At 51.2% G+C, this 14779-nt stretch overlaps 2 protein-coding genes across 2 annotated transcripts in view; both read left to right on the top strand.

The window, feature by feature from the left end:
- The window catches only part of PCBD2 (pterin-4 alpha-carbinolamine dehydratase 2), a 24767-nt gene extending 22518 nt beyond the window's left edge, over positions 1-2249 (top strand). Inside the window, exon 4 of the mRNA XM_082323901.1 lies at positions 304-2249. Coding sequence (XP_082180027.1) covers positions 304-399 — 96 coding nt within the window. The 3' untranslated portion in view covers positions 400-2249. The remainder of the gene's footprint in view (positions 1-303) is intronic.
- On the top strand, positions 1640-14779 carry CATSPER3 (cation channel sperm associated 3; the record flags this gene model as incomplete). Its single annotated transcript, XM_082324063.1, has 10 exons — positions 1640-1749; positions 6267-6420; positions 7200-7388; positions 9875-9925; positions 10788-10879; positions 10951-10960; positions 11341-11526; positions 12145-12267; positions 13306-13466; positions 14680-14779. 10 exons carry the CDS (start codon positions 1640-1642, stop codon positions 14777-14779), a joined length of 1176 nt encoding a protein of 391 aa, XP_082180189.1.

Raw genomic sequence — 14779 nt, 5'->3', positions numbered from 1 at the left:
TTTAGATGTAAAGAATTACTTATTTAATCGGACACCTCTTCTTGGATGAAACCCAAGAATGCAACGCCTGTTTTATTCTGCGAAGGGGCTCGCTTTGGTTAGGCTTCAGGCTCTGTTAAGCCTCCTCGCCTACAACCTCTTCTGGTTTACGTGAGCAGTGAGCGTCCAGCTCGCTGCTTGCAGGGAGCATCGTGTAAAAACAGTTCACTACAGAGACACGCCGCGTTCCCGGTGAATTGCTGCTCAGCCTGTGTGGCAGAGGTGAAAATGGTTTTGTGACCCCTTTCTTTTCCTTTTTGACAGGTTCAGATAACTCTGATTTCCCATGACTGCGGTGGACTGACCAAGAGAGATGTGAAGCTGGCTCAGTTTATTGACAAAGCTGCTTCCTCGGTGTAACAAAGATGTAAAACGTTTTAATGCAGTGTCCACCAACATTTTGTATTGAAGTGGTATCCCTCATTCCTTGTAACCCTGATTTCGCAAAACCCCCGAGACAAGATATGTTGTAGAAAGAGTGGCTTAGCTTGCGTTCCCTTTTAGTCTGAGACCCTCTGGATGCCTGTGCTTGTCCTTTGCCATTGCTGGCTCTGCCTGAGGATGTAGCAGATAAACCAGCAACAAGTAAGTTTTGAACAAGCGTTTTCTAGAAACCAAACCAAGCTGTAATGAAAGCAGGAGCTCACCTGCACGTGTCAGTGTTCCCTAAGCCCACGGGAGCCGAGGCTGGTGGCAGCTGCCAGGCGAGCCTGCCCTGTGCCCGGCTGCTTCCCTGCTGTAGATTTGTACCTCTCTGCTCTTCAGACAGCGTACGAGCAGCCAGGCCGGGCCAGTCCCCTCCGGCTTGGTACCCCCATCTCTGCCAGTGACCGGTGGCAAGCGCAAGGGATGCTGGTGAGAGCAGCGCAAGCAGCTGATGATCTTTCCTTGAAGTTGCAGCTCAACCAGCAGTTACAGCTGTGCATTTTGGTGCTTATTCTGTGCTTGTCCGATGGCTCTTCAAACCCATCTGCCCTTTTGGCACCCACAGCCTAGCAGCTCTACCCAGCAAAAGTCTTGCTGCGTGCTTGAGAACCATTCCCCATCTGAGATGCAGGGTTGGATCCTGCAGTTGCTGAAAACTTTAGGTCTGGTCCAGCAAATACAAAAAATTCCAGTGAACTCCCGGCACTCAAATGATTTAATGAAGCATGTGCTTAAGTGTTTGGCTGGGCCGGGTCAGTGCTCAGCACCTTGCAGGATAGAGCCATTGTTTGTGCTGTAACACTCCTGTACCTGCCGGATCGGGGCGGGCAGCTTGGCTGGGTGCCCGGAGCACCGGCCAGAGCTGCCGGCGGTGAAGGAAGCGGCATTAGCAGGATTCTTGCTAAGCTGGGCTTGGCTGAAGCTATGCTCACCCTTTTCTTTTTTTTTTTTGTATCTACAATTACTCATTGGGAACGTTGTTCCAAGAGCTGCAGATCCCACTGACGAGCTTTAAAATAATTTCTTCCGTGGTTTCAAAGTCTTTGTTTTTATCCTATGATCCTCACTGAGACAGATTTCCACTGCCGGCGGGGAGATTTCAACCTGCTTAAGGCTTGCAGAAGGGCCTCTCGCTCTGCAGTCCCGCTGCCGAGTGTCCCCAACGTGCACCGTCATGCCCTGCAAGCAGCGCTGGGTGCGGAGCTCCCGGGAGATTGACACCTCCGAAATGCCTGAGTGCATTGCTAGAATAACACCGGCGGCACAGCTACCAGCTACCGAGAAGTGAGATACATACTGAGCGCCAAAATCTATATCGGGTGTAAACGCGAGGTGTGTGGTCTCTCAGATATTTGGGATGCAAAATGCCACTAGCTGCCATGCAAGTATTCATGGCGATAAAATAAGAAAGGTATTTTTTGTTAATCCTTAGCAAGTGCACCGTCATGTGCTAATTGGTCCCAGGCAGCAAGATGTAAGATGTTGGGGTTTATTGTCAGTAACCCTACTTGGGATATCAACTTAATACCTAAAAAGACCCAAATTCAGACTACGTGCTTAAATGTTCTTTGCTTACAAGTGCCTTTCCCCAGCGAAGCGGCGGATTTCCCCGATATGGTTTGAAAATGGTCACTGTTGTGAGGAATGAATAAAACTAAAACAACCAACCAGGCTGTGATGTCTCCTGTTACTGGTGGGGAAGTGAAATGAGCCTCACCCAAAGTTTTGACAACATCTCTAATGAACTGTGAAAACTCTGTTGTTAGAAATTGATATATAATGCATGCGCTTTGAATAAAACCAATAAAATCAAATTCCTCCGTTGTAATTTGTTTCTTTATTATTGTACATATGTGACAAAGCTGTTTAGTTTTAAGATAGATTTAAGATAAATAATATTTAGTTACTGGGAGGTCTTTGGTTTAGAATATTGATATTTATTTACATACTCCAAGGAAAAAAATCCCCACCAACTAATTTAGCTGGAAGAGCTGCACTGTCCAGCTATGGCATAGAGCTGTGCAGCCGTGGTGCTTTGAGGATCCCTGACCAGTGAAGAGGCAGAAATACTCGGAAAAGAGGAGGATGGGTTTGAAACACTCGTAGTTTCTAGGTCAGCACTCATTTAGCCACATTTCTTGTTAACTTCTGGGGCATCCCACAGACCTGTGAGTGCCTTTCATGAGCGTTGTTGTGCAATGCTAATAATAATAATAAAATAAAAATAGTGAATAAACGGCTTCCCCTTTCTTTTCCGGCGAGTGCTGACTTCAGAGATGGTCTGACAAGTGAAATCCTGGCTCCACTGGTGCCGTGAAGAGGTCTGCCATCGCGCCGCTCCCGCCGTGGGTTCCCTCGGGGCTCCCAGGCGATGCCTTTGCCTCCGGCCCCGCTTGGTTTTGTTCGGCTGCCGCTGGCGGCTCCCTGCGTGGGTCGGTACCCATGCTGCTCGCCTCGGGAAGCAGTGGCACTCTCCTGGGCTTTGCTTCACCTTGTAGGCACCAGGGATTTCTTTCATTATAAAAACACCTTTTTTTTTTTTGGACAGGATTCCCAGCATTTCTGAAATGCATTCTGAATCTGCGATGAACCCCCATTGAACTCCACCTCCCGCCCTGTCTCGGCAGCATCCCCAACTCGCTGCTCTCCGCAGAGCCGGGCAGGGGAGCCCAGTGATGCTGAGGAGCCCCGACCCCCCTTCACACAGCTCCCTAAATCCACAGCAGCCAGCTCGCACCCGCTTCGTGCTCCTGCATCTCCCCAGCTGCTCCTGCACGTGTGCTGCTGGTGCGGTGAGTGCGGGGTTCTGCAGGGCACAGGGAGGGGATGCACGGTCTCCCTGACCGAGCTGCAACTTCATGGGAAATTTATACAGCAAGAATTTAATGACAGGCACTGGATTGGGGCCAGGAAACTCAGCCTAAGGCACCTTCTCTTGTGAAGAGCATCGTCAGCTCCGCCCTGAGCAAAAGTAGCCAGAGCGCAGGGTTTGGGTCTCCTCCAGGTGATGGCATCACTGGAGCTGTGCTGCTCCGTGATGTTACGGATCAAGCAGCTGCCCAAAATACGGCTTCCTCGGCGGTGCCAGTGTCTCCTCGGGGTCAGTGTGGTGCCTGCTCCCTGTGCGCCTGCGAGGTTGCACCCCGATGCAGGACGGTGCTGCTCCGGCAAAATAATCACGTTTCCCTGTTTGCTGCGAGGTTCGGCTCGCGGATAGCAGCTACCAGGTTAAATATTCTCCTGCAGTGCTTGGGTTTTTTTGCTTTAAGGCTGATTGTGGCTTGAAGTATTTGGATAATCCCATTGCGGAACAGCTTTCTCCTTGCAGGTAACTTCCCTGCGTCGAGACTGATTTAACTTGGTGTGTCCAATCAACCGACCCAGCCCACGGCATGTGGGAAACACCGTCCCTGGGAGCCCCTCCGATGGTGCTCCATGGCCACAGGAAATTAAAAAGCAAAAACTCAAAGCTGAGCGAGCAGAGTAGGAAAGATGCCTGCAGCATGCTGCGTGGTTGGGATCGCTGCTCGGGTCCTGCGAGGCTGGAGATCACACCTTCACAGGACCGTCTCTGAAACAGAGCCAGCAAATAATCCTTCCTCCAAAATGGGAGCTCAGGTCCAGTAAACTGCAAAAATCATATTGAAAGGGATGGCGTCGGCATCGGATGTGCTCCAGGGCCCTGGGGATGGGGTCCCACAGGCAGCTCTGCAGGAAAGTGTTAGAAAACAAATATCTCTGTCTTGGTTTATGAGTTATGGCTCCATCCGACCGCGCCAGGATTCCTCCTGCCCTTCCTCCTCCTCCCGGCTGCCCAGACTGGCGGCCGAGGCGTGGTGTGGAGTGGCTGAGGAAGAGCAGACCCTAAAAGGCTAATGAGGACGTGTCCTCACCCAGCTGCTTCTCAAGGCTGGCAGGACAGACTGACATGGTTCTTTTTCAGATGCTTCCCCGTTGTGCGTGACACGTCCCCGGCTCCAGGATGGGGCTGGAGGGATCACAGCATCCCCTGGGACATGTCCAGGCCGCTGTGCCGGTGGCTGCTGGCTCTGGATCGGCCCCACCTGGAGCCCTGGGGGCTCAGCAGAGTGAAACCACAAAGCGGATCCTGCTGGACTGGAGTTGGTTTACGTCCCCCGGATGGCTTGGCCTGGGATCAGGGATGTTTGCAGCATGCCCGGTTTTCGGTGCCGAGCACTGTTTGTGGGTTTGCCCACATCCCTGCTCCAGCACTGCCTTCATGCCCAGCCTCGCAGCCTGCCAGGTCCTCAGCCCCACTCTGCCTTTTCCTTGTCTGCCAGTGCTTTTCAATCATGCAAAACAATTTTGAAATCCTCAAGCTTTCTGCAGCTTCTGATAGGTGTGTGCATCTCTTTCTGGCCTCTTCAGCCTCAGATTAATGAAGGGATTGCCAATTAACTGAAGCTAGTGAGTTCTTCTGCATGAGCTAGCTTCAGTTTCTCACAATTGTTTGCTCCAAGAAGCAAATATTTGTGGTTTACCCAAAGCTGCACCTCGGGATTAGCCAAACACGTGTGTGTCCTGGAACAAGTGCTTGCAGAGCGTCCACACTAGCAAGCACAGAGATGCTGACTAATTGAAATAAATTGGCAATTGCTAATACTCTTTCTTCTAAAGAACCAAGGCAAAAAGCAAACATGGATGTGAGTTATCCCGCTGACATCAAAGGCCGTGTTTATGTAAGCTCTGCTCACACTGAAGATCTGTTGCAGAGTTGGACCCTTTGGTGAGGAACTGACAACTCGCTTGCAAACAAACTTTGGAAAGAGTCCAGGCACGGCTGCCAGCGGTCCTCCGGTCAGAGCCAGGCCAGCCCGTGCGGGCTGCTGGGATGCTGGAGCCCCAGGAAAGGTCCCCAGAAAGAGCAGAGGTCTGTACTTGGGCTCCTGCACCATTTCCAGATGGGTGGTGGGTGCACGAAGGAGGATTACCCCCCCAAAGCGCAAATGCACACCTCATTGTAGGAGCGCTCATCATTTTTTTGCTGTTAGACACTAGTGCCAGGGTGACACGATGGCGCGATGCTCCCCTGCGGGGCTGGCAGCGTTTCACCACCTGCTCCTCCCGCCTCGGCACAGAGATGGGCCGTTCCCCTGGGATGCTGGGAGGATCGGGGCCCGGCGCACATCATCCCGGCTCATCTCCTCCCGCAGGTAGGAGTGGGTGTATGCCTAAACTGCTCGGCAATGCAAACCCAGTAAATTAAGAATAATCAGCATCTGCTTGTTATACTGCTAATGTGGAAATTTTGTTTATCCAGGACTTGGTCTGGGCACTTGCCTGTGTGGTTTCTTTATCTGGAAGTCACATCATAAGGTGGTGACACCAAACAGCAAGTTCCACCCTCCCGCCCATGCCAAGGATCACTTGGGGAAGCTAAGGAGCACCCGGCTATTTCATGGAGAGATTGGGGAAGCTAAGGAGCACCTGGCTATTTGATGGAGCAATCAGGGACGCAGCATACGGAGCATCCAGACCCTTCCCAGAATGGACGAATCACCTCCAATTTTCTTACTAGATCCTTCCAGGGTCTGTTGGCAGCCGTTGCAAGGTGTGCTCCCTTCTGCGGGCTCCGGTAGACAAGGAGCAAAGCCCCCCCGGTGGTGTGTATGCTGCGGGACCTGCTGGCTGGGGTCCGGTTCAGCCGGGGTGAAGGGAGGACTCGGACAGGAGCAGGATCTCCAGCCGGGTCCAGCTGCTGGGGTGGGTCACAGGAAAACCAACAAAAAAAGACAGCAAACTGCAAGAGCTCCCTCCAGCTCTGCCGTTGTTTCTGACAGGAGAAAGGACACCAAGTTTCGGGCCTCCCTGCGCAGGCTGCTGGGCAGCCGCAAATTCATGACGCTCACAATCTGCATCATCTCCACCAACTCCAGCTCCCTGGCCATGGAGACCAACTGCCGCTGCTGGGTGCGCTGGGCTACCTTTATCGAGGTGAGGCATGGGGGCACCCTCCCTGCCATGGCCAGGAGCGGAGGGATGGAGGGGATGGGGGTCCGGCCCCCACAGCCGCTCGGGGTGGCTGCCAGCCCACCGTCCTCCCCCATGCCATTGCCTGCCCCAGCCCAGGGCCTGGCTGGATTTCAGCTTCAGATCGCTTCACTTATTCGATAATTATCGTTCTTAAAATGCAATTGTTCAGTCCTTTCCATGGCAGCCCTTTCCCTCTTCGCGGTTTTAGCCCAGCTAGTTTTAAGCACCCTTTTAATACTCAATTTTCACATTGAAAAATCCCTCTTGGTCACACTCCTTGATTTCCTTGTCTTACACAAGCCAGCTACTGTACGCAAACCTCTGAGCCTTAATTATATATCCCAGTAATATATAGCCAGGCCTGGCTAATGTCAAGAAACCCAGTCACCAGCGTCGGAGGTTTCCGAGAGCTCTGGCTGCAGGACCGGGCTCCGTGCAGGGAAGCGAGCGGTGTGTGCCTGGCTCCGAGGGGCTGATGGGGTGCATGGTGCATTGGGATGCAGCCAGGACCCTCCTGTGCTGGGCAGTGACCTGTGATGATTGTGGTGGGGTGAGCTCAGCTTGCATTTGAAATGGTCCCTGTGGGCATAGGGACGTTGTTGGGGACATTTAATATGAAAGTGCTGGCTTGGCACACGGCGTCTGGCAGCCACAGGCAGCTGCCCGGGCTCACCTCCTCCTCTCTCCAAGCCACAGATGCTTTCTTCATCGCTGTTCACACCACCGAGCTTTTGCTGAAGCTGTACATGGATCCCGTTGCCTACTGGAAGAGCAGCTACATCATCTTGGATGCCGCCATCCTCCTCATTGCCTTCCTCCCGCATGTCTCGCCCGCAGACACCGCCACGCACACCCACCTGGAGGGGACGACCAAAGGTCTCCAGACCCTCCGCATACTCAAGCTCATCAAGTACAGCAGCGGGATGAGGGTAAAGCGCTGCTCACTAATTAACTCACAGCAGAGAGGGGGGATCCCAAGCCCAGGAGCGGGGGGAGGCTTTGCTGTACCCAGGTGTCAGGGGCCGCCTGGCCCGAGAGGGGCTGATGCTTGCAGTAGCTCATGAGCAAAGGTGAAAAATAATCATTCCTGATTTTTTAAAAAGCCCATGGCTTGGCCGTTGTTTTTTTCCCGTTTCTCCTTCCCCCAAGGAGAGGAGAGATTTTCTTTTTTACTACAGCAGAGTAGACGCAAAAAAAAAACCACCTATAAAACATAGGTCACGTCCTAGTCTTGGTCTGTGTGTATTTTTCTCTCCAGCACACCATCTCCTACTTAGTTTTCTCCTGACGACTCTGGAGGTTTGTTTTTCAGCAAGGAGCTTATGTGGGCAATGAATGCTCAGCCAGCATTTCTGCGTGTAATTAATTGGCTGGGTAGGCCACCAGAAGTGGGATGTTTATGGGCACAGGGCTCTTATAATGTTCACTTCTGAGCCTTCATTCCTCTAGTTTGGATCGTAAACTTCACTTATCACCAGACTTTTATATGTTAATTATTCTGTGTCGCTGGGAGAAGGGAGGACACGTAGAAGCGCATGAAATAATGAATGGTTCAGGCACAGGGGATCAGATGCTCCAGTTTGGTCTGGCTGAATATAAGAGAGCAAATTGATGCATGGCAAAATGGGGAGAGATTTAAATCGGGGTAAGTGTGTGTTTGTTGGTTTGAGCCTCATGCGATGCACTTGTGGAACTCACTGTCAGGAGATGCCTCGTCTGGGGACCACGAGGAAGAAAACCTGTAGGATAAGATTTGGCACCATTCCCCCCTGAGACACTTAAAATGTTGAGGTGCTTTGAAAAAAATCCCACTTGGCACAAATCTGCATGTTTAAGAGCCTGAATGCCTTTGAAAATCTGGGCCGTGCAACACTAGGTTTTGATGGAAGTCGGTGGGACTTAACACCTAAGGGACTGGGGCCACTGGGAAATTGCATCCTGGCTTTGTGTGAGAATGCCTAGAATGGCATTACTGGGGGAAAAAATACCAAAGAGGAAAATTCTTTAGGCTCTCACAGTCCCTTCCTGTTCCAGGGATGCTATAAATATCCTGCAAAGCCCTGCCGCGTCGCTGCTTTCCAGCTCCGGGGCCATTTGGTACTCGCCTTTGCCTCCTGACCCGAAGGGACAAGTGCCCTGAGCCGCTTGGCATCCCAAGAGACAACACCTCTTTGCCTAAAACTTGTTTTAAAATGTGATAGGGCTGTCTAAATGCATTTTGCTGAAGGAGCAGGAGGCTGTATATGCCTCTGTGTGTATTGTAATTTATTAATTGAAACCTAACTTAGGCCTGAACAGGTTAGCAGTATGTAATGCAGAGAGCTCAAACATGCAACACATTCTTGGCACGTTTCCCTTTATTAATTAAAAACCTTTTTAAAACACTCTGCCTTCCACCTTGGAGCAATAAATTTCCACCTTGAGGAAATAATTTCCTTGTTGTATTCCATACAGAGACGTTCTGTTTGCTGCAATCCCTGTTTTAGTGTAGGCCCCATTCATCCTTATTTCAGTTTCAAAATAAACTTTAAAAATGCCAGGTTGTTCTGTAAAAAAAAAAAAAAAAAAGAAAAAAAATCGACTTTTCTGCTTTTTTAAAAATATATTTGGGATTAATTCCGATGTAGTTTACTACTTGTGCAGACTGCGAACCACAAAGCTCCTTCTTAATAAAAGCTCGTAGGACTCCACAGCGGTTCCTGAAGCAGCCGGAGAAGCCTTGGCGATCGAAAGCGAGGGGCTGGTCCTGCACGGGAGGCACTCGCCAGCCTGCAGTTGCTGGGAGCGTTTTACGGCCCTCCTGTCACCCCCAGCTCTGGGTGGCTGGTTTTCTTTATGACCACGTGCCACAGCCCAAACCTGCCCAACGCCATGACATAACTTGGCAAAAATGTCACCTGATTTTGGGGATTGAATGGCTTTTGTTCCCCTGCCAGTCCCGGGCTGCGCCTGCCGGAGAGACCTACGTGTGCAGGGAGGCAGGAAAACCCTCCGCCGGTTCCTCCAGGAATTTGTACCAAACTCGGTGGGTTTAGGGCTGGTCCAGTTTGGACTTTCTGAGATGGTTCTGCAGCCAACGCAGCTGAACGTGTTGTCTCTGCGTTGGAAGCTGCCCTTCCCTGCTGCCCCATGTGTGGCGCGGTGGGACGATTATCTGGAGCAGGCAAGACTTGCAGAAGTAGGGAACTGCTGCAGGAGTCCTCAACCCATCTGAACAAGCTCGGGATGTTGGCAGCTGGAGGAGACTGAGAAGAGCCCCTTGCTCTGCACAAACATCCCCTCCAGGCAGCACCATCCCAGCAGCTCAGCTGGATGCGATTCAGAGCTTTAACCTGAGATGCTGTTGACAGTCAGAGATGATGGATGGACAGTCCTTGAATGGGGGCACTGTGTAAGACCCCCCTGGCACCGGCAGGCACAGTGTTACCGGGAGAGCAGCCAGCCCGTGCTGCCGCTGCTCTCCAGGGTAATGTAACAGGGATGCAAGAGGCTGCATGTAGTTGTGATTTGGATTTAATGGGGGAGTTTGCATTTGCCTAAAAGTCATTACCAACGATAAGCTCAGTTCACCAAACCAGCACTCGCATCAGCTCCCAGGAGTGTCTTTTGTATATGTTGGTGTCATATGCAGGTCTTCATAAGAAGTGAGATGGTCTCAGAAGCAGTATCATGTCTCTTCCCGGTGACCCCAGGATTTTCACAGGGCTTTCCCAAGCTGAGCAGCCACGGAAGGATGAGAGATGACTGCAGACTCCTGTCTCCTATCCTGGCCCATCCTGAACAGCAGGGGAGGAGCAGCCGGACAGTGAGGGCAGCAGAGATACCATGCTACCTCCAGTTTGTGCTCAGACCCCAAGGCACGAGGGTTAATAGCACTGCTTGTTTTTATTCAGCTAATTTATTAATGCAGAAGCTTGGGAGCATCTGTATCCTTTATCAACAGGAATCTGTTACTCCCTTAGTAACCTGTCCATATTTCAAAAGGCAGTGAGAAGCTCCTGCGTGCTAGATGTGATGCTTCTGGGACCAAGCAGCCCTTGGTCTTCCCACTGTGTAGCACTTACTCACCACTGAGCCCTCCAAGGGCTGCTTCCCAGTCCAAGAGGCTGATGCATGGCCACAGCCTCTGGATTTTGTGATGCTCTCATGCATCGTGGTGGTTGCCCCTTCCCTCTCCTTAATTCCCAGCAGATGCACGCAAGGGAGCTGGTTCAGAGGTGGTCCAGGGAGGCTGTCACCTCCCACGTCCCCAGCCCCGCTTCCCAGCCTTCATTCCCACCCAGCATCTCCCTCACCTACGGAGCATGCATTTGTTTTTCCTTTTGCAGGTTTTCACAGAGACTCTTGGCCCGACAATGGCGTACGCCCTCATCCTGCTGTTCCTGCTAATGTTTGTGTTTGCCATCTTGGGACATGGATGGTATGGAGATCCCAAAACTGGAGACATTGAAACTGGGGCAGCGTGAAGGCTGCCCTCTTCACGCTCTTCAGTTTAGTAACCGTGAGTATGGCAGCATTTTCCAGTCTGTCTCAGCCAAATGACAAACTGCAGATTTTGGAGTGCTGCTGAAGAAGCCCTATGATTAACCAGTGACTTCATTAGGGAGAGCATGAACTGCTCGGCAGTGAACTCATATTCCAGACCCCTGGGAAAATTTGCTTTGATAGACAAACTTCCCTACGGAGTGTTGCAAACTCAGAGGGGAAAGTCTCTGAAGCAAAGAGATCTGTACTAGCTGATTTAAACTTGGACCTCTGAGGGACAGAAAAACTGTGCTCAGTTTTAAAAAAGAAAGAAAAAGAAGAGGAAGATTTCATATGGCTTGTGAGTTATACTGTGGTTTGGAACTAACTCTCTGGTCTGCTTAAATACATTTGCAGGTTGATGGTTGGACAGACTTACAGCGCGAGATGGATCATTATGGGTTTACGAGCAGCCACATGTTCATAGTCGTGTTCATCTTGCTGGGCATCTTCATCTTCTTCAATGTGTTGATTGCACTTGTGATTACCAAAACCCAGGTCATGCGAGCTCTGAGCATTGCGTGTGCACACATGTGTGAGCGTGTGTGAGCGTGTGTGCTGCCAGCTAACAGGCTCTGGTTAGAAAGCTGGTGCTTGGCTGCTTGCAAGCTTGTTGGCTTCTGGTGCAGCTAGAAACATTCTGGATACAGAAGCCCCCAGTCCCTGAGTAGAATGAGGGTGTCTTTCCCCATGGTCCCCTTTTTGGATTATCTCTACACTCCTGCTTTGACTATTTTTCCATAGCTCCCAAAAGCTCCCATTCCTCCAGCACAGCCAGCCCCCAGGTCCCGTGGGTGCACACTTTGCACCCAGGTCCTCTCAGCCACAACCCATTTCTGCCTCCGTTTAACCCAGGGCTGCTCTCGTGTCTTGTAGCTGCCTCTGGCCCTTCTGCAGCACATCCCTGCGTGGAGCCAGGGCCAGGGTCAGCGGGGTGTGCTGGGGGAATATGGCAAATCCTATGTGAGAGGCATCTGCTCCCCAGCAGCTCTCAGCTGCCAGCCCCGAGGTGGTGCCGCTTAACACCTCTCATTGCTGCATGGGGCTGGGACTGGACCAGGGGCTTTTTGAAGCCTAGGTCTTCTTGACCGATCTCTTCACCCACCAGCTGTGAGTGGTGCTTGGGGACTCACTCGCATCCCTGTGGTTTGGCATTGGCAGGACTTGGCTCAGAAGCACGAACAGGACTGCAAAGTGGTGAAAGCGGCTGCTGTTTGGGCCAAGAAACAGAAGATCCTGAAAAAGCAGGGGAAGAACGTGAGCAACCAAGTCACGCTCGAGCAGGTGGGCTGTGGTCAGCCGTGGGCGGATAGCACTGTCTGCAAATGTCAGATGTTGTTTAACAGGGCAAGATGTGGATGAACTGCTTTCAGTGGAGGAAAAATTTCCTTTTCTTTCCTTGCTCGTTTTTATAATAATCCAGGCTGTAGATCCTATATGCCTTTTTGGTAGGCTCATCACACGTGCAGCTAGAAGTATTATGATGGCGGTTAAAGTATTATAAAGGTGGAGGAAAACTCTTAATCAGGTTTGATGTGTTTTGTCTGAGTTTGTTTAACTTCAAAAAGAAGTTTAGAAAGAAATCCTTTTAGGTCACGTCAAGCCAAGAGCCCTGTCCAGAAATGGCTTGGACTCGCTTTCTGCGAGTGCTCGCGGGACGTCGTGCTCCTTCCCGTGCTCTCGCAGCCCGTTGGTGCAACGTATCCAAAATGCTACTATGGGCTTGAAACACATGCTGCAGCGTCTGTAGGAGAGCTGTGCACTGCTTGATAAAGAACTTCTGCAAAGCTGACTTGAAATTAATGCAGTAAAGCTGTCACTGAAATGTAACTGATTAGAGCAACGTGACTCCCTGTTTCCACCAGCTCTTCTGCTCACTCTTGCTTTTAGCAAATGCAATTTAAAAATAATCTGTTCAGGATGGCTTGGTTGAGAGTGTTCTTGCCTTTGGGCCAGAAAAATCACTGGTTCGAGTACTAGACTGAGTGACCGATTTGGGTCAGTGCTTTGGGTCCCGCCCCAAGGGCAGGGGTGGGGGTCTCTGCAGAGCTGCAGGACCTGCCTGCCCGGGAGGGCACTGGGGACAGCGCGGGCTGCCTCCCCTGGGACAGGCACCCCCATCCCGTCAGCGCCCGGGAGCTCCTGCACCGCTTGGCACGTCTGGCTGCTCCGAAAGCACATTGGGGATGGGGGTCACCGACAGCCCCGTTTCCAGCCCGCAGCCAGTGTGAAGCCCATGTAGGGGGCTGCAGGGTGACAGTCCCAAGTGTCACCTCCTTCCCGCTAACAGCGTTTTCTTCCTGGGCTTGTCCTTTTTCACAGCACAAAATCACTCAAGGTGAAGATTTCAGTGAGCTGCTGGATGACATCAAAAAGACTTTGCGCCACTCTGATATCATCATTATGGAGGGTTTTTGTTTCACCATCCCATTTATTGATCTGTATTTGCCATTCCTGGACCTCCAGGATGACACAGTGAACAGGTCAGTAATGGTGGAGCAGGTGACTACAAGAGAGATTCTGAGTTACAAAAACAGATTCCCTTTTGATGTAGTGAATTATTTTCTTGGAATGAATGGACATTTTGAGTCTGTTCTCTCTAGGGAAAATGCTACTGGTCTCAGCACAAGCAGTGCTGAGAGTCTAGGAGAGTACCGACATATGGCACGTGCTAGAAATAGAACTGGTTCCATCCCCATCAGGAGGGCTGATGCCATTTCTCAGCACCATGCAGTGTGGGTGTGGGATCGGTGTCCACCACAAATGGGCTCAATTTCCTGCTGGAAAATTCACCATTCTTCACTGTTCTTCATTGCACCCCAGCCCCAGCACGTCCTGGGGTTCGCAGAGCCCCAAGTGGCTCCTGGGTGCACGGCCCCGAGCAAGGCTCCATCCTCCTGGTCTGGCTCCCATATTCCGCCCCTCAGCCTGGGAGAGAGGCAAGAGCACATCCCAGATTTATGGGGGCGGTGGGGTTGGAGGACGTGTTTGCACCCAAGTTTGGGAGGTGAGGAGGACTTGATGCCTTCTCACAGCAGTAGTCCAGGCTGACCTGCGCTTTGCCTCAGCAATGGGCTTCTCTGGATCTTGTTTGGGGAACAACTAACCCCAGGCAGTGAGTCTAAACCATGTAACCAGAAAAACCTCCCACAAATCCCCCAAATGGAGACCGCTGAGTTTTACATGTCTTAGGTTAACCTTAATGTGATACAAGCCTATGATCACAGCTTGGTACCTATTGTTTAAAAAAACCGCGATCTGGCCTGGAGTCCAGAAAAAATTCCCTGGATATCAGAAATTCCCTTTTGCCCTGTTCCCCAGGTGACTGTGGTTACTGTCAGGAGCCTCTGTATTATTTTTCCACCGTACTTTGAATGCACTGATCAGGGCTAGTGCTTCTGAAAATGTTTTGCTGTGCACATGGCACACAGCAAGGAGCTGATCCGGAGTTGCACTTCTGCCATTCTCCTCTGATCTTTTGGGAGAAAAATATTTACAAAGATGTTAAAGAAAACCTGCAGAGCCAGGAGGCTCAACGCCATGCGATGCACTTGGGATCTTTCCATTGCTCCTCGCCCTGCCGGGTGAATGGAGGGGTGCTCGCAGAGGATGCAGTTCTCTGTATGCCTTAGGCATGGCGCTTCCCATTTGGCATGGTATTTGGGGATTTTTCACCATGCTCTTCTCTTACTGCAGGTTGCAACTTCACTATTACAAACATACTGGCATATTGAGAGAGATTGTGGAAGTCATGAAAGAAAAATCTTTACCAGATCATGAGAAGATGAAAAGTTAA

This window comes from Platalea leucorodia, assembly GCF_965183815.1.
Source record: "Platalea leucorodia genome assembly, chromosome: 11".
NCBI classification, from domain to species: Eukaryota; Metazoa; Chordata; class Aves; order Pelecaniformes; family Threskiornithidae; genus Platalea; species Platalea leucorodia.
This window is presented reverse-complemented; position numbering and strand designations above follow the sequence as displayed.